Source organism: Gossypium hirsutum, chromosome A01 (genome assembly GCF_007990345.1).
Source record: "Gossypium hirsutum isolate 1008001.06 chromosome A01, Gossypium_hirsutum_v2.1, whole genome shotgun sequence".
Classification (NCBI taxonomy): domain Eukaryota; kingdom Viridiplantae; phylum Streptophyta; class Magnoliopsida; order Malvales; family Malvaceae; genus Gossypium; species Gossypium hirsutum.
The window spans coordinates 119,189,792-119,214,904 of NC_053424.1; the positions used below are offsets into that span (position 1 = coordinate 119,189,792).

General features: G+C 35.2%; 2 protein-coding genes, 1 long non-coding RNA gene and 1 pseudogene across 6 annotated transcripts; 2 read left to right on the plus strand and 2 right to left on the minus strand.

Moving 5' to 3' along the window:
* Positions 1–508: 508 nt before the first annotated feature.
* On the minus strand, positions 509–1,402 carry LOC121219391 (receptor-like protein 7). The gene has a single exon (XM_041097485.1). It carries the CDS (start codon positions 1,400–1,402, stop codon positions 509–511), a length of 894 nt encoding a protein of 297 aa, XP_040953419.1.
* An 8,375-nt stretch (positions 1,403–9,777) lies between these two features.
* On the plus strand, positions 9,778–10,331 carry LOC107961285 (uncharacterized). Its single transcript, XR_001701249.2, has 2 exons — positions 9,778–9,983; positions 10,116–10,331. It is a non-coding gene; the product is annotated as an uncharacterized lncRNA (long non-coding RNA).
* A 1,741-nt stretch (positions 10,332–12,072) lies between these two features.
* On the plus strand, positions 12,073–22,161 carry LOC107958050 (importin-11). 4 transcript variants are annotated; one of them, XM_016893703.2, is made up of 24 exons: positions 12,073–12,551; positions 12,647–12,756; positions 12,955–13,027; positions 13,231–13,292; positions 13,454–13,595; positions 13,935–14,153; positions 14,290–14,356; positions 14,960–15,359; positions 15,617–15,764; positions 15,884–16,044; positions 16,389–16,488; positions 17,115–17,189; positions 17,313–17,447; positions 17,882–17,971; positions 18,193–18,375; positions 18,463–18,567; positions 18,764–18,922; positions 19,073–19,117; positions 19,237–19,455; positions 19,803–19,909; positions 19,988–20,044; positions 20,121–20,202; positions 20,708–20,958; positions 21,822–22,161. In XM_016893703.2, the coding sequence occupies exons 1-23, from the start codon at positions 12,411–12,413 to the stop codon at positions 20,867–20,869; spliced, it is 3,042 nt and encodes a 1,013-aa protein (XP_016749192.1). In that variant the 5' UTR covers positions 12,073–12,410; the 3' UTR covers positions 20,870–20,958; positions 21,822–22,161. The 4 variants fall into 4 exon arrangements, with proteins under 4 accessions (XP_016749192.1, XP_016749193.1, XP_016749194.1 ...); XM_016893704.2 differs by having other exon boundaries at positions 20,130–20,202; XM_016893705.2 differs by having other exon boundaries at positions 20,154–20,202.
* A 404-nt stretch (positions 22,162–22,565) lies between these two features.
* LOC121230668 (ran-binding protein 1 homolog b-like) lies at positions 22,566–25,051 on the minus strand (annotated as a pseudogene).
* Positions 25,052–25,113: the final 62 nt, after the last annotated feature.

Consider the following 25,113-nt stretch of genomic DNA (forward strand, 5'->3'; position numbering starts at 1 on the left):
AGGCGGCATTTGATAGAATTGGTATTTCCCCTTGCAATTGGTTACCATGCAGGTCAAGAATCTCAAGACTAGAAGTTATGTTCTTCAAAGGTCTTTCGAATCCTACAAGAAAGTTCTGAAAAAGATTTAGGCGCGCAAGATCTATTGGTTTCCAAATCCAATCGGGTATTTCTCCCATGAATTTGGTTTTTTGAAAGGTCTAGGACGTGTAAACTAATCTGATTTTTTAGGAAACCAGGGAACTCTGTTAAGTTACAATATGCCAAATCTAATTCGGCAAGTGTGGGGAAAGAAAGTGAAGAAATATTAGTAGTAGTGGCATCAATAGACCACCTGTTATATGAAAGACCAAGAGCAGACATATTCCTCAGGTTTTGAAAGGCACTCACTGGTATCAAACCGCTGAAGTTGTTTGAAGAAAGATTCAGTGAAGTGAGACCATGGAGTTCAAACACAAACATTGGAAATTGCCCTTGTAACATGTTGTTGCTAAGATCAAGGGTATTAATCAGTGAAGAGGCCTTACCATGAAAGTCACCAATGCTGCCATTGAATTGGTTATGGAAAGGCTAAGTGTCTGCAGTGATGAAATGCCTAACAAAGTTGGTGATATGGTTCCGCTTAGCTTGTTGTTTCCTAAGCCAATAATTTCTAGCTTAGAAAAACCTGTCCAGTCAGTGGAATGAATTGTGCCATTTAACTGATTAAGAGCAAGTATTAGCTCTCTAAGATTTATGGATGATGAGAAAGATGGAATGGGTCCACTGAAGTTAACGCTACTAAGACTAAGGCAAGTCAGGTTTGGGAATTTTGTACAGAATTGTGGAATCAAACTAGACAAGTTGTTTCTGTCCAAGCGAATTACCGAGAGAGGTCGAAGCCTGGAAAGTGAAGAATGTATAGGACCTGAAAGATAACAGTCGGACATGCTCAACACTTGCAACTCAGTCAATGGTGATAAGGCTTGACACCATTCATTCCCCGTAGCTGATATATTTACGCCATCAAGATAGAGAAATCTTAGCTTCATGAGATTTTGAACAAGCGTCTTTAGATTTGGCTTCTCAAGTTTCAAAGGTGTTCTAAATAATGTATGAATAGATAAATCGAGAGTGACCAACCTTGTCAAGCGTGAAATCCCAATTGGAATTTGCCCTGTAAAGCCAGCTTCAGACAAATTAAGATATCTCAAATTCTCCAACTTATCAAATATAGTAGGAAAAGCGGTCATAAACTGATTTAAGGCCAAATTGAGTTGCCGAAGATGTTGAAGATGGAAAAGACTACTTGAATCGTCAATTGGACTTGAAATTTCTCGACCGCTCAAATCAAAATCGAAACATGACCACCAGCATCGCAACTTACACCCTCCCAGGAACAACAATCCGTGGTTTGATTCCATTTCATCGGCCTTTCTAACAGGGTAGGAAATGCAGTAGGATTGAAGTTGCTGCTCAAATTCAATTCTAGCAACAACTGTTTCTGATCATTTTGGCATTGACCAGAAACTAAAATCAAGTTACTAATGCTAAGGAGAATTGCAAAATATGAATTGAATAAGAGCCATGAAAGCAGTAAAATCCTCAGTTTTTTTTGGTGATGTTATTGAAAGATCGAGGATAATTGTAAGGGATTTTCATGGTATAAAGAAATGGAGGGAGGGGGAAAGCTAGGATGCTCTAGGAGTATGAATGCTCAATGGTTCGGTGTAGACCAAAAACATAAACTGCTGTGGCATGACTTGCATGGTTGTGTTGTAGGAAGACTAAAACAAGTGAAATTTGAAACTGGACAAGAAAATTGCATACCTATGTCCCTTTGTATAAAACATTAATGATTTTGGTTTCAGTCATGCTGGAAATTATGGAAGGCTTGTTGAATTTCATTACATATGAAACGTTATGTATCATCTATTATCCCTCTTTGTATTTTTCTTCAAAAACCTTTCCCCAAGAAATTTCTTCCAAGTAACACTAATTTGATATTATTAGTGTCTCAAAGCCTGTAAAGTTTTTTTTATCATTAGGATGACTAAGTCCCAGGGAGATCGTTAGCTTGTTAGTAGGAGTAGGAAGCTAAAATTTATTTAAGTTTGTTACTTGAGTCATGTATATAAGCATTGTTTGGTTAATGAATTTGATATCCTTCCCCCATTCTTGCTTTCTATGCTTCATTTAGTTCTCAACTAAATTAATAGTGGTATCAGGAGCCCCTTTTCTTGAGGGATCCGTGAGAGAAGCTCTGTGAGAATCTTGAGAAAAAAATTAAGAGATACACTTATGAGGAATTGAGAAAAATGGAATCAAAATCAAGTAACATGTTTGTTTTAACCCCACATGTGTTTGATAGAGAAAACTATCAAGCATGGGTTGTGAATGCAAGCATACATAGAGGGTTGTGATTATTAGGAAACTATCAAGGAAGACTATGAGGTGGCTCCACTTCACAATAATCCAACTATGAACCAGATCAAACTGTACAATGACAATGAGAGAACCACCATGAAGGAAAAGGCAAAGGCTTGCCTTTATGCTTCTGTTTCACCAACCATATTCAATAAAATTATGGTTTTTGGATCAGCAAAGGAGATATAGGGCTACCTCAAGATTGAGTATCAAGGAGATGAGAGGATCAAGAGCATGAAGGTGTCGAGCTTAATCAGGAAATTCGAGAGGTTGTAGATGTAGGAGTCTGAGTCAATCAAAGAATTCTCAAACAAGCTGATAGATATTGCGAACAAGGTAAGGGTTCTCAAGACTGATCTCTCTAATTGTAGACTAGTGCAGAAAATACTAATCTTTGTGCTTGAGAAGTATAAAGCAACAATTGCTTATTTGGAGAACACTAAGAACTTGACTCAGCTGAGAGTAATGGAGTTGATTAGTGTTTTATATGTTGTTCCAATAGGGTTGGAAGCGTGTAAATTATTGTACTAAAAAATCACACAAAGTTCAATTCCTAGGGAAGAGAGGTGGATCACAAGGATCTCTTAAATACCAAGTCTTTCCTTAGTCAGAATATTCCTTCTAACGTAATTTAATAGCACAATTAAATACTACTATTATACCCTCAAATATTGAAAGAAAAATAGGACAAAAAGAACATAAGAGTTTTAACGAGGTTCGGTAAATTATACCTACGTCCTCGGGCACTAACACTAGATGATAACTTTACTATCTCCAAAATATTACAAACAAATAGAATTCCTTAAGAATTCTCAAATGGGAGAAGAGAGAAAACTAAGAGAGAAAGATTGGTTGGGATGGTTGAAATGAAAAATGAAAAGGCCTATTTATAGTTGAAGTTCAGGGACTAACTTGCAAATGGCCTAAAAAATTAAGGACCAAAATTACAATTATCCCATTCAACTTTTCAACATTCGGTGCAACTTGCTCAACCTTTTTAACAAGTTGCTTCCTACCTTTGTTGACCTTTCAACAATCTCCACCTTGAAGATTTGATTAGGATAATCACATCTTCACACACTTCCTTCAACTCCCCAAATTCGATAAAGTTATCTTTTGTAGTGCCTCTAAATGCGCTCTCGAGCGCCATACACCTGTAGGTGCTCAAATTCTCAGGATGTTAATCAAGTTCAAACAATGATTAAACTTGATTGTTGTTACCACCTTGGTCATCATATCTGCGGGATTATCTGCTGTCGGAATCTTCTGAAGTAGAATTTTTCCTTTTTCAAAGACTTCCCGCACAAAGTGATATCTTACGTCGATATGCTTGGTTCTTGAATGATAGACTTGATTTTTCGCTAAATGAATAGCGCTCTAACTGTCACAATATAAACTTATGTGACTTTGAACAACTCCTAAGTCTTTCAACAATCCATTAAGCCAAATAGCCTCCTTAACAGCTTCTATAACTGCCATATATTCTGCCTCTGTAGTAGACACAGCTACTGTAGACTGTAAGGTAGACTTCCAACTCACTGGGGCTTTCGCAAGAGTAAACAGATACCCCGTAGTTGAACGACGTTTATCTAAATCACCAGCAAAGTCAGAATCAACATATCCAACTACAAACTGACCAAGTGCTTCATCCTGTTCAAAAATTAAACCAACATCTACGGTTTTTCGAAGATACCGTAGAATCCATTTCACAGCTTGCCAATGTCCTTTTCCAGGATCATGCATATACCTGCTTACAACTCCAACAGCTTGTGAAATGTCAGGCCTCGTACACACCATCGCATACATCAAACTCCCAACTGCATTAGCATATGGGACTTTCGCCATATATTCTCTTTCATCTTCAGTCTTCGGAGATAATTGAGCACTAAGTTTCAAATGAGAAGCAAGTGGGGTACTTACATGTTTTGTGTTTTCATTTACACCAAAACATTGTAATACCTTTTTCAAATATTGCTTCTGATTTAAACAGAGCTTGCCTCTCGGTCTATCTCTACTTATCTCCATGCCGAGAATCTTCTTGGCCTCACCTAGATCTTTCATCTCGAACTCTTGATTCAACTGAGCCTTCAGTTTATCTATCTCATTTTGGCTCTTCGAAGCGATTAACATATCATCAACATACAAGAGTAGATAAATGAAAGATCCGTCATGCAGCTTCTGCAAATATACACAATTGTCATATTTGCTTCTTGTGTACTTCTGCCTTCTCATAAAGCTATCAAATCGCTTGTACCACTGCCTCGGGGATTGCTTCAATCCATATAGCGATTTGTTCAGCTTACAAGCCATATTTCTACCACCAGCATCTGTGTATCCTTCGGGCTGAGTCATATAGATCTCCTCTTCTAACTCACCATGTAAGAAAGCCGTCTTAACATCAAGTTGAGCTAGCTCTAAATTCAACTGTGCTACCAAGGCCAACAAAATTCTAATGGAGGAATGCTTCACAACAGGGGAAAATACATCATTATAGTCAATTCCCTCCTTCTGAGCGTAGCCTTTAGCTACCAATCTTGCCTTGTAGCGAATATCCTTCTTGCTAGGAGATCCATCTTTCTTTGCGAATACCCACTTGCATCCGATTGCCCTTTTACCTTTCGGTAATTGCGCCAACTCCCAAGTATTGTTCTTCCGGAGAGACTGCATTTCTTCATCCATGGCGCTTTTCCATTTATCACTTTCTAAGCTTTGCATTGCTTCTTGATAAGTGATAGGAATATCATCAACAACGGGAAGGGCGTAGGCCACCATATCAGTAAATCGAGCAGGTTTACGAATTTCTCTCCGTGGCCTTGCAACTGCAACTGGTTCTGGTGTACTTAGTGGTTCTTGGGTCAGAACCTCTTCAACCTCTAATTCCTCCATTGTGGCTGGAGAATTAGACTTATTAATTGGGCAAATCCCCATCTGCTCAAACTCCACCTGTTTTGGAGTACACTCCACCTGCTGTGGAGTATTGCTCGTCTGAATATCTTTATCTGCTACCTTTTTCAATGTGGCAGATTCATCAAAGGTAACATCTCTACTACAGATCATTTTCTTTGTGCTTAAGCACCAAAGACGAAATCCCTTCACTCCAGAAGTGATTCCCATAAAGAGAGCTTTCTTTGCCCTCGGATCTAACTTTGACTCCTTCACATGGTAATATGCAGTGGATCCAAACACATGTAAGGAATCATAATCTGTAGCCGGTTTTCCAGACCATACATCTATAAGAGTTTTTCTTTCTAATGCAGATGATGGCAAACGATTAACAAGATGGCCAGCGTATGTCATAGCCTCAACCCAAAATTACTTGCCCAACCCAGCATTGGACAACATACATCGAACTTTCTCCAGCAATGTTCGATTCATACGCTCTGCCAATCCATTCTGCTGTGGTGTATCCCTAACTGTGAAGTGTCGAACAATACCATACTCTTGGCACACATCGAAGAACGAATCACTTTTATATTCCCCTCCATTATCCGTCCTAAGCCGCTTGATTTTCTTGCCAGTCTGGTTTTCGATCATAGTTTTCCATTTAAGAAAAACTCTAAGCACTTCATCCTTAGTTCTCATGGTATACACCCAAACTCTTCTGGAAAAGTCATCAACAAAAGTAACAAAGTAGTGTTTTCCTCCCAATGAAGGTGTCTTGGAAGGCCCCCACACATCTGAGTGAACATATTCCAAATTACCTTTTGTATTATGGATAGCAGTACCGAATTTCACTCTCTTTTGCTTTCCCAGAACACAATGCTCGCAAAATTTTAATTTGTAAGCCTTTGCACCTTTCAACAATCCTTGCTTTGCCAGAATTTGCAAGGATTTTTCGCTGGCATGTCCCAACTTCATATGCCACAACTGCATTGAGTCCAATTCTTTGTTACCGGAAGCTGTAGCGACTGCTCCAATAACTGTACTACCTTGGTAGTAATACAAGTTATTTTTCCTGATGCCCTTCAATATCACAAGTGCGCCAGATGTCACTTTCAAAATCCCATCTCTCATAGTAACAACTGAACCATTGGATTCCAAGGCTCCCAATGAGATGAGATTTTTCTTCAAACTGGGCACGTACCGAACATCAGTCAGAACTCTGGTTGATCCATCTTGATTCTTTAATTGGATTGAACCTATCCCAACAGTTTTACAGGCATTGTCATTGCCCATATAAACAACTCTTCCATTTAGTTCTACTAAATCAGAGAACCACTCCCGGTTAGGGGACATATGATAGGTACAACCGAATCCAATATCCACTCATCTGAATGGAACGACGATGATGATGCAACCAGTGATAGTTCAGAGTCACTAGTATCATGCTTAGCAACACAAGCATCTACAGCAGCTTTTCCCTTATTCTTCAGCTTTGGACAATTTTTCTTCCAGTGGCCTTTCTCATGACAAAAAGCACATTCATCTTTCCCGAGTCTGGACTTTGACTTTGATCTCCCCTTTTGAGTTTTCTTCCGAGTGTATGAACGACCTCGGACTACTAAAGCTTCTGTATCTCTGATTGAGTTTTTCTGTTTGTCCTTCTTTCTCTGTTCATAACTGTATAAGGCCGCACAGACTTCGCTCAAAGATATATCACTCCTGCCATGAAGTAGAGTAGTTTCTAGGAACTCAAACTCCCCAGGAAGTGACCCCAACAGCATCAAAGCCAAATCTTCATCTTTGAATGTCTCATCCATATTCAACAAATCAGTGACTAACTGATTAAATTTGGTGATGTGATCATTCATTGTGGTACTTGGGACGTATGTGAAGCGAAACAGTCTTTTCTTCAAGTGGAGCTTATTTTGACTGTTTTTCTTCAAAAAATTTTCTTCAAGTGCCACCCACAACTTATTTGCAGAAGTCTCCTTTGAAAAAGCATACCTCTGCTCTCGAGAAAGGCATGATCGAATTGTGCCACATGCCAACCGATTGATCGCCTTCCAATCTTTCTCCTGTACATCATCTGGTTTCTCTTCATCAATGGCAATGTCTAGACCCTGCTGAAAAAGGGCATCTAGAACCTCACTTTGCCATATACCAAAATGGCCCGTGCCATCAAAGATCTCCACGGCCAATCTTGCATTTGCAATTGTCGGTCTTGTCCACATGGACGATGTTGAAGCTCCTACACCGACCGTTTTCTCCATAATCTTTCAATATACCTAAGGAAATCTTTTCTGATGTGGAAGATCAGTTTAAACTGCAACCAGAGAGCATACTACGATTAACCTTCGGCTCTTGATACCACTTGTTGTTCCAATAGGGTCGGAAGCGCGTAAATTATTGTACTAAAAAATCACACAAAGTTCAATTCCCAGGGAAGAGAGGTGGATCACAAGGATCTCTTAAATACCAAGTCTTTCCTTAGTCAGAATATTCCTTCTAATGTAATTTAATAGCACAATTAAATACTACTATTATACCCTCAAATATTGAAAGAAAAATAGGACAAAAAGAACATAAGAGTTTTAACGAGGTTCGGTAAATTATACCTACTTCCTCGGGCACTAACACCAGATGATAACTTTACTATCTCCAAAATATTACAAACAAATAGAATTCCTTAAGAATTCTCAAATGGGAGAAGAGAGAAAACTAAGAGAGAAAGATTGGTTGGGATGGTTGAAATGAAAAATGAAAAGGCCTATTTATAGTTGAAGTTCAGGGACTAACTTGCAAATGGCCTAAAAAATTAGGGACCAAAATTGTAATTATCCCATTCAACTTTTCAACATTCGGTGCAACTTGCTCAACCTTTTTAACAAGTTGCTTCCTACCTTTGTTGAACTTTCAACATTATAAGCAGAGGAGGCTACTGTGGGAAGAAGGAAGCGTAAAAGAAGCATTGAAGGCTAAGATGCAGTAGGGTGAAGGATGAAAGGACAAGAAGTTGAAAGGGAAGAAGAGTGGTGGTGATAATGGTTCAGAAGTTGTTGCAAAAGGTAATGGTGTTGGAAATTTCAATAAGTACTCTTCATGTAAGTACTATGGAAAGTAGAACCACCCCTGTTTCAGGTGCTAGGGAAAGTCAGATGTGAAATGCAGAATGTGCAACTTGATGGGGGAATATTGAGAGGTTTTGCAAGGAAACAAGAAATAAGCATTAAGGTGGAGCACATACTACAGTTAAAGAAAAAGAAGGCTAGTTGTTTGTTGTCTCTTACTTCTTATCAAGCATTCCATGTAATAGTTGGTTAGTTAATAATGGTTGCACCAATCACATGACTTATGATGAGAAGCTATTTAAAGACCTTGACAGATCCACTTATTTTGCCACTGTATTTGGTTTTTCAACAAGAGACGAAATTCAGGTCACACAATCTCTAACAAAATCTTATATAATACTTAAAATGAATTAGTGTATAATACTCCCAATCTCATAATATGAAGGGCTGTCTTTTTTAGTTAGTGGCAATATGCACATTATCTTCAAAGGAGTTCCACATAATTCAGTATTGTTCTCAAATGAAGCTTCTGGAAATGATCGAAGTTGGGTGCTCGTTGGGATTGGGCCCACTAGCTTATTATTTGTGATGTTAATAAATGAAAGAAAATTGAGGTTTGCTAGTTGTAAAGGGATCTCACTACGTAGATTGTTGCTTGAAAGGTCCAAGGACTCAAGCTGTTGCAGGTTTCCAATAAATGATGGGATTGATCTTGTGAACGCCTTAGGTCTACTAATCTCTTTGAATTTGCCAATTACTTGTGGTATTGACCCTTCAAAGTTGTTTGTTGCATGAAATGTCATTAAAGGTTAAGACAATGAGGATTTTCACCAAACTCCAACACTAAACCTTTGAGAGTAATTGTTATTGCATCTTGATATCTCGATCGACTTCTAGGACAACAAATTAGAGATATTAGACCATGTGTAAAATGTGGATTTAGTACATGTACTTTAACTTGATCAATTTAGTCCTTATATTTTTTGAATTTTGAAAATTTAGTTTTGACCCAATGGTATTAGTTAAATATATTTGGTTAAATTATGTCATTAGTCATGTATTATGCATAAAGTTATAGATTTAGTTCACGTTCACCAATTGGATCATTCTGAGTGACTATATTTTTTGAATTTTAAAATTTTAATCTTAATGCAAACGTTAGTTGTTAAATCTATTAACTAATTTTTTGTAAGTAATATGTGAAAATAACAAACAAAAATAGCATTTCACATGTGATAATTTGTTTGACACATCAAATTTTAAAAATAATAGAACTTAACTTAATAAGTTTAATAGTTATCATTTAGTTAGAACTAAAATATTTAAATTTTAGACAGAAAATGACCAAATTAAAGTAAAAGTACAAAATCCACAACTTAAGTAATTTACAGGGTCTAATAGCAAATTTGACCAATCAGAAACATTAATCGGAGTTCATCAAGCAGCCCATTTATAGACAACTGGTCCAAATTTTAGCCCATCATTTAGAAGGTATAGCTGGATCATAAATAAGCCCTAGGGTTTATCTATATAATGGTGTAAACCCGATGAAGCAGCATCTTCTACCAGCTTTAGCTTTTTCCCGCGACTGTAAGCTTTTCGTCATCACATCACCATGAGAGCCAAGGTAATTTTATGAATCCCATCCCACTCAGATGATTGCACTGCGTAGTACATTTCGTCATGCTAAAATTTATTCAATATTATTATCATTTTATGGGTTTTCATTTGTTTTTTTGGGGGTATTCTTCTTAAACAGTGGAAGAAGAAGCGTATGAGAAGGTTGAAGAGAAAGCGCCGAAAGATGAGGCAGAGATCCAAGTAGACAGTGAAATCTGTGGGTTCTGTTTTAGTTTTTGGTTTAATTTCTTATTTCGATCTTTTGAATCGGTGTTAATCCAGCAGTGGATGGTTTTTGGATTTTTAAATTGTTGAGAACAGTTTACTGATTAATATAGAATGGGTATTTTTACAAGTATTGTGTTTCTGCTTTATTCTGATTATTGATTAGGTGTATTCACATTGATTGCAAATGTTGATGAATCAAAGTATTATATAGCTCATGACAATCACTCTGTAGAGAAAGTAATAGAAAATACTTAAAAAAGTACCTGATATATAGGAAGCTTTGGATGATTTGTTCTTAGATCTCTTTTGTTTGGAATCTTTCATTCGCAGCACAGATTGGGTTTGGATTGAATCCATCCGAGTTAGGGTGTTTTAAGTTACTTCTTTTTGTTATTTTGGGGTTTAAACTTTTGGGTATTTTGAGTTACTTGATTTGAGATAAGTCAGGATTTGGATTTGGTTAATTGGATAGCGTTTTTGGCCAAATGTACCATGGAGACCTGTATTAGTAGTCTGATTGTATTTTGCTATTCTACTTAAAAAAACCATTTGGTCCTTATATTATATGTAATTATTTGGTAATTACCGTCAGCTGCACTAGTTTCTAATAGCAAAAATAGATGATAATTTTAATTGGAAGGACTTGTTTGACTAATTTGTTATTTTTGGGTAAAGAGTGCAAAATGAAAATAACATTTTGTATGGAGCTTTCATGATACTTTTATCGAGTTTTTGGGTTTGGGATGGATTCAGGTCAAAATTGTGTTAGTGTCTTGAAAGCAATTAGTACTTGGGAAGATGTATCTGCAAATTAGGTGAGATAACTGTAAGGTGCCAATTTGTTCAGACATGAATTCATATTTAATATTGATTAAATTCAAAGTCTAGTTAAATTTAATAATTTTTATTCACAGGATTAAGGATGTGTTTTTTATCACTTTATCTGTAAAAAGAAAGGAGGATTGAAATATGAGATTTTTGCTTTTCAAAAGATATGGCAATAACTTTATAGAACATGAGCCATTGGTGTTATACCTTATTTGGATTAGTTTTTCTTCAAAGAGACTATTGTTTAGGGTACATGATTTGATAAATTTAAAACCATTAATAGAATATTTTTTTATAATTAGTTGAATATTTGTACTTTTTTTTTAATTTCAATTTGAATTTGGAAATATATTTTGTAATCCATAGTTTCTTTTTAACTTATAAAAATGAAGATAATGCGTTCTAATGTATTATATTGACAATAATGTTCATGTTAATGTAAAATTGTAAAATTTATTTGTAAAATTGAAATGTGGATATGAGTAATAAATATTTAAATTTGAAGTCATTCAATAACAATCTAGAAGAAGTTGTATATTTTTATTGAGAACCAATTCGATTAATTAACGAATAAGAAGATATACATTTAAGTTTAACTAGAAAATTATCTCTTAAATTTGATTAAAATACGAATTTTAATAATTTTATCTATTTTTATTATTAAAAATTATTCCTTTCTTATTGTTTAGTTATTTCCATTGATACCTCTTTTACTACTGTGATGTAATCTTTATATTTAAAATAAATGGAATTCCAACAATAAATATTTGAATTTAAATCCATTATCACAAATATTTTATCTAAAAAATAAAAATGGACCCACAATATTTTATCTGGACCCACAAATTCGAATAATAAATATAAAAAATATACAAATATTAATATATTTACCATATCCAAATATTGTCAAAATTCAAAAAAAAAAAAATCAAATATTAAATTTCATCCATAAAATCATTTCACTATCTTTTCTGTTTGTTATATATATTTTTTCTGTTTGTTTTTACCTTTTTCAATATATATATATACTGCGAGTAGGAAGTAAATAGAGAGAAAGGGCTGAGTGAGTGAGGTGAAGAGCATAAAATAGCTGCTAAAGAGGCTTAAAAGACGGTGGTCCTGCACCATCTCTTCTTCTTCACTTCCTCATTTCATCATCGTCTTCACCAAGATCTCTCGTATCACTTTAGCCAAACAGAAGAGAAAGCTTGAAAATAACTCCATCTAAGAAACCTCACCATCTATCATCCATTTGATGTGAAAAAGCCTCCCCCGCCCTTTCCGAATCTTCTCGCGACTCACCAGTCCGACTCGCTAACTCGACTCAGCTTGTTCTCTTACTAGAAAGTTTTAAGAGAGAAGATTTTAGGATATACCGATGGCGCTCTCGGTTTCTGATTTGTCTGCCATATACTCGTTGCTCGCCAACTCAATGAGTCAAGATGAGTCTATTCGCAAACCGGCTGAGTTGGCTCTTGCTCAATCTGAAAGCAGGCCTGGTTTCTGCTCTTGTCTTATGGTAAATTTAGTTGTATTCATTTTGCAGTTTTCTGTACAATGTGTTTGAAATTTATATGCTTTTAAGTTGCAATTTGTTTTTGTTTATTGATTTAGGAAGTGATTACAGCGAAAGATTTAGCTTCGCAAGTGGATATTCGATTAATGGCTTCTGTATATTTCAAAAACAGTATTAATCGGTATTGGAGGAAGCGACGCGATTCCTCGTAAGCTCTGCACTTTTTTTTTTTCTCATGCATGTTATTCATAAGTGAGCTTAAACTTGAAATATGAGGATCGGTTTTTCATTTTAACTCTTTGGAAACTGCATTTGAATTTTTGAGTAGCAAGTCACACTGTACAGCTACAAGCTGATGAAGAATGTTAACTATAGATATGCTAATGATCTGAAATTATATATTCAGGGGGATAAGCAATGAAGAGAAACAACATTTAAAACAAAAATTGTTATCACACTTGAGAGAAGAGAATTATCAGGTGTTTCTCTAAACTTTTCTTGTTGTTATTGGTAAAGAATTTAAGGTTATTTGTATTAGTTGTTTCGACTTATACTGGCGAAGCAGATGCTTAGGGCTTTGATTGAAGTTGCGTATGAATTGGACCTTGTTTATGTTAATTTGATTTTAGTTTAGTAGTCCTTAATAACTTTCTATCATTTTCATTTTCTTTCTCTGATACAGATAGCTCAAATGCTGGCAGTGCTTATTTCAAAAATTGCTCGCTTTGACTATCCCCGGGAATGGTGTATTATCATCACTCACTAAATTTGTTGATATCCATTAATGATTTTTCCCACTTTATTGAGCTAGAATAAGTCTTTCTTCTTCCGGCATTATGACATCTCATTGACATTTCGTTTTCTAGCTAATAATATTTAATGATTTGTTGGTGTAATGACTTCAGGCCAGAGCTTGTCTCATTTCTTGCACAGCAGCTCCCATCCGCTGATGTTCTTACCTCCCACAGGATTTTTATGATTCTCTTTAGAACTTTGAAAGAATTATCCACAAAACGTCTTACTGCAGACCAAAGGAATTTTGCAGAGGTATGTGAATGCTGAAACATCTTCCTTTTTATAGCACCCCCCTAAATGAAAGTCTTGTTGTGGACCTCTCATTTATCTAGCTCCCTCTTGCTTAAATTAAGGTGGATGCTACACTGACAGCTTAATTGAAAAACATTTTCATGCTAATGCCTAATATATACATTTAGAACTTTAATTAGTGGCTTCTGCATTTTGGTTTATGAGTACTTCATATGTGTTACATTACATTCTTCACTTAGAGATTGTAATTTATTTGCTATAGGTTCAAACTCCTAATTTTGCGTTTACTGTCCTGTTCTATAGACTGAAAGAGTCTGACTTACTAAACTTTGTTGGCAGATCTCATCCCATTTATACAAATATTGCTGGCATATTTGGCAGAGTGATTTACAAACAATATCACATGGTTTTTCTATAATCACACAGAGCTATAATTCAAATGGAAAGGAGCAGCATCATGATGATCTTTATCTAACATGTGAGAGATGGTTGTTTTGTCTAAAGATAATATGTCAATTAGTGATTTCAGGGTTTCAAAGTGATGCAAAATGTATACAGGTACTTCTTTCTCTTTCCATTTCCATTTAGAATATTTTGAGGATTGTAGAGTCAATCACCATTTCATTATATTTTCTTGTTTTCTTCTATAGCAGTTTGGAATGAGAGCATATTATTTGAATGTTTCATATTGCAGGAGATAAGACCAGTCAAAGAGGTCTCTCCTGTGCTTTTGAATGCTGCCCAATCATTTCTTCCATACTGTAAGATAGCTTGTGCTTGATTTCAATTTTTGCTCCCGTTTGCAAAAAACCGAATTCATTTACGCTTGAACTTTGCCTTTTCCTCTCCTAAAAATTAGGCGATAAGCATGTCTGGTCAAATGAGTTATATTGTAATTTTAATTAACCACAAAAGCAATCAATATAATTAGCTTACAAATTCGTCAAATATTTCTCCTGCTTTCTATTTTGCAGGACTCATACCCTTACACACTATGAACATGTGATATTTACAACTTTGTTGCAGAATAGTGACCTCATCTAGAATTAGTGTATGAAACTAAACCAAGTTCCTTGGTGTGTTTTAATTTCCATATATGTATGTTTTTCTTGTACATACAGAACTAGGTAGAACCTCTGGAATGTAGAAATTCTGTTTCCTTGGTCTGATGGGAATCTATGTTATTCCATTCGCATTGTGGAAGGAACTGATATTTTTATTCTGGAACTTTTGATTTTTAATTTTGGTCAGTAAACAAAAAAGTACTTTTAATCTTGTTTTGAACAATAAAGCTGAAGCCACTCAAATACTTGTTATAGAAGATTTGTATGATTGATTTATTTCTATGTTACCTTATTTTACAGATACATCTTTGCAGAATAGACATCCTAAATTTTGGGAGTTTATAAAGAGGGCATGTACTAAATTGATGAAGATTCTAGTTGCAATTCAACAAAGGCATCCTTATTCTTTTGGTGATATATGCGTCCTTCAACCTGTTCTAAATTTCTGCTTAAATAAGATTACAGATCCTGAGCCAGATATATTATCCTTTGAGCAATTCCTGATTAAGTGTATGGTAATGGCTAAAAGTGTATTTGAATGTAAAGAATATAAACCAAGTGTTACTGGACGGGTTATGGATGAGAATGGTGTTACACTAGAGCAGATGAAGAAAAACATTTCTAATGCTGTTGCTGGTGTTTTGACTAGACTTCTGCCCAATGAACGGATAGTACTTTTATGCAATGTGTTAATAAGGAGGTAATTATGCTTTCCTTCTTTATCTGTTTGTCTTTGGCCTGTTGCACGTTCTGATGTTTCCTTTTCCACCCATTAACCCATTTTGTGGTGCAGAAAAGTGACATTTTGGAAAACCACGGTTAAAATTAATATTTTCTAAATTATTATCATGATTTTACATCAATAGTTCTGTGAGCAAAGCACCCTGTATTTCATTTTTCTTTCCTGCGTTTTGACAAATTGTTGCTTTAAATCTGTCCGAAATAATGTATTAACAGGTATTTTGTTCTAACCACGAGTGATTTGGAGGAATGGTATGAGAATCCTGAGGTTTTTCATCATGAGCAGGATATGGTTCAATGGACAGAGAAACTGAGGCCTTGTGCGGAGGCTTTATATATTGTATTGTTTGAAAACCACAGTCAAGTATGTGATAGTTAGTACTAATCATTTTGTATGTTATTGTGATCCTTTCTTTTCTTTTTCCTTGTTGGCAGCTGTTTTATATGCATGTATGTTTATTCAATTTAACTTGTTGCATTTAGCTGCTGGCTCCTATTGTGGTGTCCATCCTTCAAGAGGCAATGAATGGTTGCCCAACTTCTACATCTGAAATAACTCCGGGGTTACTTCTTAAAGATGCTGCCTATGGTGCCGCTGCATATGTATATTATGAGCTCTCAAATTATCTCAGCTTCAGAGATTGGTATACCCACTCGCTAGTAGGCTATATTTGGTTTATACTCGCTTGATAGTTTTGCTGATTTTATAAGCTTTCTACCCTTGTTGATCTGGGGTAGGATTTTTTTTTTTTTTGGGGGGGGGGAGTGTTAAACCCTAAACCTTATTTTGTTAGTAAACCTAATTTTAATAATCCAAGCAAAGTGGGAATGTTATTTAGTTGCTTTCTTTCTAATATATCTTTGTTCAGTTCTTACTTGTTGAAGCTTTGCTCTTAATGCATTGTAAATAAATAAATGAGTATCATCTTCTTATGTTTCAATAGGTGGTACAATGAATTCATTTTTCCTGAAAAATCCCGGATTGCAGGTTTAATGGTGCTTTATCCCTTGAACTTTCTAATGATCATCCAAATATGCGTATCATCCACCGGAAAGTTGCTCTAATACTGGGACAATGGGTTTCTGAGGTAACATAATATTCTTCTGTAGGCCATTTCATATCTCTGAGTTCTTTCTTGTGAAATGTATGTGTTTGTATGCATGCCACAGCAGTATGTTGAGGCTTCCATCAGTATAGCATCACGGTGACCAATAGTTTTCAGGTCAGAAGCTTGTCCAATCAAAATTGAAACTTCCCCTCTGGAAAACTAATGGTAGATAATGTTTCAGACATGGTAGATTTCTAATTGAGTGTTGCAGTTTGATTCCCTCAGGGAAGAAACTGATGATTCAAGAAAAGTGTGAGATGTAATATCGTTTGGCACTTGATCCTGTTCCTTTGGCTGCAATACTCGAATATAGAGTACATAAATCAAATGCAAAGTTTGAATATGTACCACTAGGAATAGGCTCCAATCTGGTGAGCATTGGATGAGTGCTTTTTATATTGACTTGCATCAAGAATCGGGTAATCTGTTGTATGTTGTGATAGTAGAAGAGTGATGCATCACGAGTCTGGAATTCCTAATGTCAAATAGTATTGTGTATAATTTGTTATTCCTCTTTAATTTCTATTAATGGGAATGTTAATAAAGTGCATTGGCTGCAGCAGGAGAATTGGTCATAAATTTTTCTGATGTTTGTGATCCTGCAGATAAAGGATGACACAAAAAGAGCTGTATATTGTGCCTTGATACGGTTGTTACAGGACAAAGACTTATCTGTGAGGGTATGCTCCATTCGTTCGCTTTCTCTTCTATATGATAACTCCCGGCTTTGTTCTCTGCCTCTTCATAATGTGAAGGTTATTTTGTACTTTGCTCAGTTACTATGTTGTCTATTGTTGTTTTAGCTGGCAGCCTGTCGATCCTTATGTTTACATGTTGAAGATGCAAACTTTTCAGAGAAAGATTTTTCTGATCTACTTCCTGTTTGTTGGGGTTCATGTTTTAAGTTGGTCAAAGAAGTTCAAGAGTTTGATTCAAAGGTATATTATGCTGCTGTTGTTAATGTTCACTGTTTACTAAGGCATTCTTTCTTCCCTATCTGCTTTTCAAGAGAAGGTGATATGTGTATTTTATTGCATTGTGGAAATTTTCTGGAATCTACAGTCTGAGCTTTAAAAAAATTCTTTCATGCTTGTAAAGCTCCTGATGATAAAGTTGAATAGATGGTGGATGTTACTTGAAAACTACAGATTTTTGCTTTTGTCCAGTCCTACTTAAGATCATAATTGATTTCTTTGGTTCTCATTAAAAATAAGAAGTATAAGTTAGAAACTCTAGATGTTTTTATGAGTTTGTAACTCTTGTTTTTTTTTTTTAGTGTGTGTATTTGTATTTGTGCTTATGCACATGATATGCATCTTTGTATACTTCTGACATTCAATTCATATGTTGTTGCTTTTCTCATCAATTTCAGGTCCAGGTTTTAAATTTGATTTCTGTTCTTCTTGGCCATGTCAATGAAGTCATCCCATATGCCAGCAACTTGATGCATTTTTTCCAGATGGTATGTTGTCACTGCTTTACTTTCTTCTCTGTGAGTTACATGTTTGCTGTTACGGAACTTGATGCACTTTTTACAAGAAGTGTGTGTGTCCTAATAAGTAGTTGACTACAACAATAGAATTTATAATTTGGGATGCCAGTTAAGTAGCATATCTGGACATGTCCAACTATACTTAGCAGCTGTCTTTTTAATAATATTTTCTATTAATTTCCTATGAAAAGGTGTGGGAGGAATCTTCTGGAGAAAGCCTTCTACGGATACAGCTTCTTATTGCTTTGCGGAACTTTGTTATTGCCCTTGGATATCAGTCACCTAGTTGTTACAGCATGCTCTTGCCCATTCTTCAGAAAGGGATTGATATAAATGGCCCTGATGAACTCAATCTTTTGGAGGATAGCATGCTGGTTAGACTACTGTGCAAATATTCGATTATTTATCTGGCTGCCTTTATAGCCAATAACATTTTGTGCTAAGTATCCTCATATTTGCAGTTATGGGAAGCCACACTGTCTCATGCACCTGCAATGGTGCCTCAACTCTTAGCATATTTCCCATGTCTTTTGGAAATCCTGGAAAGAAATTTTGACCATTTGCAGGTTAGACTTCTTGAATTATTACTGCCCTTGTTAGGTCCGTGCTTTCATCCCCCCATTAGTGATTCATCAAGGAAGAACTGCAATGTCTCCTTTACAAACAGCATTTGGTGCTTTAGGCTTTTTCATGAAATGATTGTTTATTGCTGACTCACCTGTCCTCTCTTTTAATATCACATTGATCTGAATATACTTGCAGGTAGCTGTTGATATTATTGAAGATTACATTATTTTGGGTGGAAGGGAATTTCTTAGCATGCACGCTTCCAGTGTGGCTAAACTTCTAGATCTCATTGTTGGAAACGTCAACGATAGAGGGCTGCTTTCAATTCTTCCCATCATTGACATTCTAATACTGGTAATATACTGTCAACTTACTTGTCTTACTTAATACAGTTATTCCTTAAATTGATTGATACCTATAGATGATAAAATTGTTGATTGATGATGATAAAGATTTAGATCATTAAAGTTGCATTGGAAGTGCTCACTTTTTGCTATTTTATAGTGTTTCCCCATGGAAGTGCCGCCATTAATCAGCAGTACTTTACAAGTAAGCATTGTTCTTTAACTGCAGAGATTATTCATCGTTCATGTTCTCAATTATAATTTCCATGGTAATATACCTTGTAGTAAATCTAATTCCTGTTATGCCTTGTTAAATGTTGGTAGAAACTAGTTGTTATTTGCTTGAGTGGAGATGATGGTGATCCTTCCAAGACGGCCGTGAAAGCATCTTCAGCTGCTATCATAGCAAGGATTTTGGTGATGAATACCAACTATCTTGCACAACTAACATCAGAACCTTCTCTTTCATCAGTACTGCAGCGAACTGGTGTAGCTATTGAAGATAATATTCTTCTTTCTCTAGTTGGCGTATGGCTTGACAAGGTTAGTATAAAATATATACCTAAGGAGACTAGTCAAAAGATCATCAAAGTGTTTGTTAGTTTTCTGAGCTATTTGAATCGATGTTTTGACTCCAAGAAAACAACCATTCTGACTATCTAGAGGCTTAATTGGCCAACTAGAGTCTTTGATAGGGAATCAAATCCAGATATTAAAAGAATCCAATTAGAGACTTACCAGTACAGTTTGATTGGGGAATGTTTTTGATAAAGTAGACACTCTAGGAATCTTTTAAACCCAAAGTGATGAGGTCAATACTAACATATTTAGATGCTCCTGCATCAGTCTATGAGACGCACAAACTTATTAACCTTTGTATGTTTCTACAGGTAGACAATGTATCTTTGCCCCAGAAGAAAGCATTTGGACTAGCACTTTCCATAATTTTAACTTTAAGGTTGCCTCAAGTACTAGACAAACTAGATCAAATACTAAGGTATGAGCTCAATCTTAACTTTGATTCATAGTGTAAGATTATATTATAGGGAACGGTGAGAAACTTTTATTCATGCAGTGTTTGCACTAGTGTAATTCTCGGAGGGACTGATGACTTAACTGAGGAAGAGTCAAGGTTAACCCTCAAACCCTTGTGTTATTTTAATCGATTCAGAGATTTGTAACTATTTTTAATCCTAATTTTTGGTAAGAAATTGCAGTGGTGATAACATGAGCTATGGCAGGTCGCACGATGAGGATTTGCTTCCTAGTAAGGAGTTAAGGAGAAGACAGGTTAACATTCTCTAGTTAGGTCATTAGTAGAATTACATTTACTTAGGCATAATGTCAATTCAGCCCTTAACATTTGCATCTTTTTGTCATTTTGGCTCTTAATTCTTTTTTTCTTTTAGTAAATTTGGTCCTCAACTTTTTAAAAAGAGTCAAAATTTGACCATCAACCTTTTGAAAAAGAGTTTGTTTGATGCATTTTAATGGAAATACTGATTAGAATGTTAAGTTTTTGTTGACATGGCATATAAACAAATAATGCTATATTAGCATGAAGTGCACATGGACTGCCTAACAGGTTGTCCTGCCAACATATTGAAAAGGTTAATGTTTTAGTCGACATTAAGAAAACAATGACTTTTTTTTTTTTTGAAAAGTGAAGGGTCAAATTAGCTCAAAAAAAGAATTAGGGTCAAATTGACAAAAGAATATAAACGTTGAGGATTAAATTATGTTTATTATTATACCATTTATTTATTTGTGACGAATTGGTTGTGCCATCATTCAGATCAAAGTCTCGGACCCTATCAACCGGTTATCATTAGAAAACTCAGTGAGAGACAACCTTCAAACTTGTGCTGCCCTTCATGGAGAGTCGTTTAATTCTGCCATTGCTAAAATACATCCAGCAGCTTTTGCACAGTTGAAGCAGGCGCTAAAGATGCCATAAGCCAGCATTGATGTTCTCTTTTATCAACTGAGGTCTTTCTTTTCCGGCTGATTATTTTCCATTTTTCCAAAGATTGAGAAAACATCTAGGTAAGATTTTCCAATCTTCTATATAGTAGGCGTGCCCTTAAATACCATCTTTATAAATACCATCTTTACCATTGCATTGTTTGATTTTGGTCTGCTGCTAATCCCTATCCTTGGATGGAGTTGGACATTTAGTCCCCGTTAAAAGTTAAACCCTCTTTTAGGATTTAAAAAAAACCTAGTCCAATCCTTAGACATGCAAGTATTTTTGTCAAAATGTGTCACTTAACTCTTAAGCAATCATACTAACTTAAAAAGCAAACAATTATGATCTCAATAAGCATACCTGATCTTATACAAATTTTGACAAAATACTAACAGTGTCAACTATAGGACTATTCCTTTTGAATAGGAATTTAAAAAAAAATTCTTTTAGCTTTCTTAGTAGGGATATATATCAAATTTATATATGAATTTTGTATGTGCAATTTGATAAATGAATTTTGATTTGGTGTAATTGTACACATGGCACTTGAACTGTGGTTCATATATTTACATGAAGCTTTAATTTTGATTCAGTTGTATGCATTTAAAGAATGAATACATACATTTGTTTTCATTTTGGATTAATATAATTGTTTGTGTATGCAAAATATCAATGTAAAATAGTGCTAATTTGATTATGTCCATAATTTGTGAATCAAAATTCATGTGTAGTTTTTATATTTATCCAAGTACAATGGTTATATCTCAAATTTGGCCAGAGCACTTGTTTTTTTTAACCGTAAGTAGGAATTCATGGAATTTTACTTTTGTCAGTAATCTGAGCAAAATAAAAACTTTCCAACCATTGGAATCTTAATATGTGATAGTTATGCCGTACCTGTATCTAATTTTAGGGGGTTTTTTTATTGGTTTCATTCCAGGTGATATTGAAGGTTTCTGTTGAGATGAATTTGGTGGTGTTTCCTACATTCTTTGTATATTTTCCTAAATGGCTGCTTGGCTTGGAGTGTGTTGATTTATTCATCTGTTACATGGGCAACAAAAAAAAGACTGTAAATAGCCCTGCTGCTTCCTTACCTGGGTGCTTTTAAAGCAACACAACAGTGAGTTCATGGTCTTTTTAGTCTTTTACTTGCGAGCGAGCGAAATGAAAGTTTTTTATTTTTCTTGAAAACAAATTAAAGAGAATATCTGGAGGGATTTCTTACTTCTGGGCTTTTCCAGTTTTCTTGGGATCAATATCAATGAGTTCCGATTTCATTTGCTTTTTTTTTTTTTAAAAAAAAAAATTTAAACAAGAAGCACAAGACTGTAAAGTGCATGCATTCCCCGAAAGAGCTTTGAAACCAACCCTTAAGCCAAACTAATATACACTAGAAAAGAGCGAACCTCAAGCCAAATCCTAAGCCCAAAGGACCTTTTAAAACAATAGCAACCAACAAGCACAGCACCAGCAACCAGTCAACCGGCCACTTTGGAAATGGTTTTTATTTTCAGAGAGGGGCTAGACGTTCAAGAAGAAATGGGAAACTCGAAAAGAATACATTATTGTTCAAATTGAATACCTCTGTATTAATACTGGTAAACCAGATATAAAGGATTCATTCAATTCTACATTGAAATTACTTTTAGAATTGTGATTTTAAATCCAACTAGAACGCAAATTTCCATCAAAACATCGGTTTGCCCTTCAAACCAAACGTAATACATTTAGATTTTCCAAATTAAAACTCTTACAATTCCATGCAGACAAAACAAACAAACCCTCCCATCCACAGGTTCCAACATAATTTGATTTTTTTGCAAATATTAATAAAACTACGTAACCTGAGTGGGAATATATTTATATAATTCTCTCCTTAAACCACTAAATATTAATTTTTTTATAATAAACTTACTCGAGTATATTGTTGCTTTCTCTTTCAGGTCTATGCTTTTGAAGCAGCCTCATCCTTCTTATCTTCCTCTGTTTTTGCTTCATCTTTGACGGCTTCCTTGGTGTCGGAGGCAACGACCGTATCTTCTTCTTTACCGTCACTTTTACTTTCTCCAACACTCAACTTGTCGAGGAGATCAGCAGTGACTGTGGCGTCTTTATTTTCCTCTTTCTTTCCCTGACTTTCAGCAACATCTTGAACTGTCTCCATGAAGGTCTTACAATCTGAACATTCACGAATATGTCAGTGATCCCCAGCATATATAAAGGGTTCAGTTCAAATTCAGGTTAATCAGGTCGGTTTTGACAGGTCTACACATGACAAATAGATACCTATATCCGACACTCACACTTTAGTCCAAGTAACATTGTTACACGATTGAACAGATTCGATCAGAAAGATGTTGAACTCGAAAATGGACATTGGTTGAAAAAATCCCTCATAGAACAAACACTCAACATGCAGAAGCAAATAATCACCTTACATGCTTCACTTCCCCAAGATATGCGGGGAATACAAATAAATGGGTTTTGTTTTTTATATCTTCCTTCACTTAAGATTACCAAACAACTGTTTCATCTTATTTCCTTCACTGAAGGTACATTGGCACTAATATTCATAATGATCTTTTAAGCTTTTATGTACCACAAGAAGCAATCTAAAAACTAAGGGGCACCAAAATAAGTTTGTTATTTCACTCTGAATTATACCATAAGTTTGCACTACAGTAACTTTTAAATCAAATAAAGCATGTTTAAAACAAAAATGTTGATATAAGCTAAACATGAAAATCCTATCCTTAGATTATATATTGACATTATTTAGTCTGCATTGCATACTAAACATTTTAAAAGGAAACAATTGAGTGGATTCCAAGTCCAGTGGCGGAGCCAGAATTTGGGGAGGGTCGGAATTAAATTATATATTTTTACGATAGTAAAAATGTAATTTTACCATTTTAATAGTTTATATCTTTATAATTTTCAAGAGATTAATCAATTTTTATGATTTGGGAGAGTCAAGTGAAATTTTACCATTACTAATTTAAATTTTTATAAATTATAAAGGGCCTAAATGGAAAATTTTGATAACTAAATTTAAGAATTAGAATGAGTTAATCACACAAGCATTATTTATTCTAACTAACGGTCGGAGTACCAACATATATGCAGCAGAAGATGTTGATAAGTGTTATAAAATTAGCAAATAAAAGAAAGATGAAAGAGTAAGAGACAACTAAAGCAACGAAAAGAAGATGCTCACTCTCAACAGAAGCAAATCTGATACAGAACATCTCTTCTTTCAAATTCCCATCAGCGAAATCAGCGGCGTGCCAAACGCATGATTTATCATTTCCAGAATGTTCTTGCACCGTCATTGTTGGAATAACTGCAGATTCAAAAGCATCAAAATCAATCCCCACCAACCAAAAATAAATAAAATAACCAAAAATAAGGTTCAAATATGAGATTAGTCATGTACTTAAAATTTTAAATTAAATTCTTCTAGCTTCAATCATTAAGATCAGCAGTATTTTCGATAAAAATATGACAGAAATACTAATCGTATTAATGATTAAATTAAGATTTTCTAATAGAAACAGTAATAAGATTTAAATTTTTAATTTACTAAACCCTAAAGTAACTTACATCAAAATAATAACACTTAAATTCTACTTGAACAAACTTCAACTTCGTTAAATATGCAAAATCAGAAAAATAGTAAGAGACTGTAGTAAAAGAAACAGACCGAAATGGTTAGCACAGATCTTAAGGGTTTAGATTGGCGCATGACTAGACGGACTTTGCCATTGACTTTGTGCTTCAAGAGCTTCACATTTCCAACTCCTCTCTCCTTCCATTGATTCCCTTCCTTATCGAATCGATACAGCTTTGCCTTCCTGCAACGAATCATTAATTTTTTCAGCAGAAAAAAAAAAAAGAAGAGAAAGATCTCTAAAAGAATATAAGAAAAATATTCTAAACAGCAGAGATTTAGCTCACAGATCGAGAATCGGATCCTCGTCTTCTTCACCAGTAGCGACAGCGACTTCTCGAGCTTGACGATAGGAGCTACTTGAGCACCGGTGTCCTCATCGTCTGCGGCGGTGGCGGGAGCGTTGTCATCGTCTTCTCTGCAGTGCGGCTCTGGATCTGCTTTAGCATCGGTCGCCATTGGTGCAGCTAAACAAGCAAAAAAATATAAAATAAAGAAAGAAAAAAAAAAAAAGCGAATGATATAGAGTGAAACCACTGGCCCTTTGCTATATCTAGAG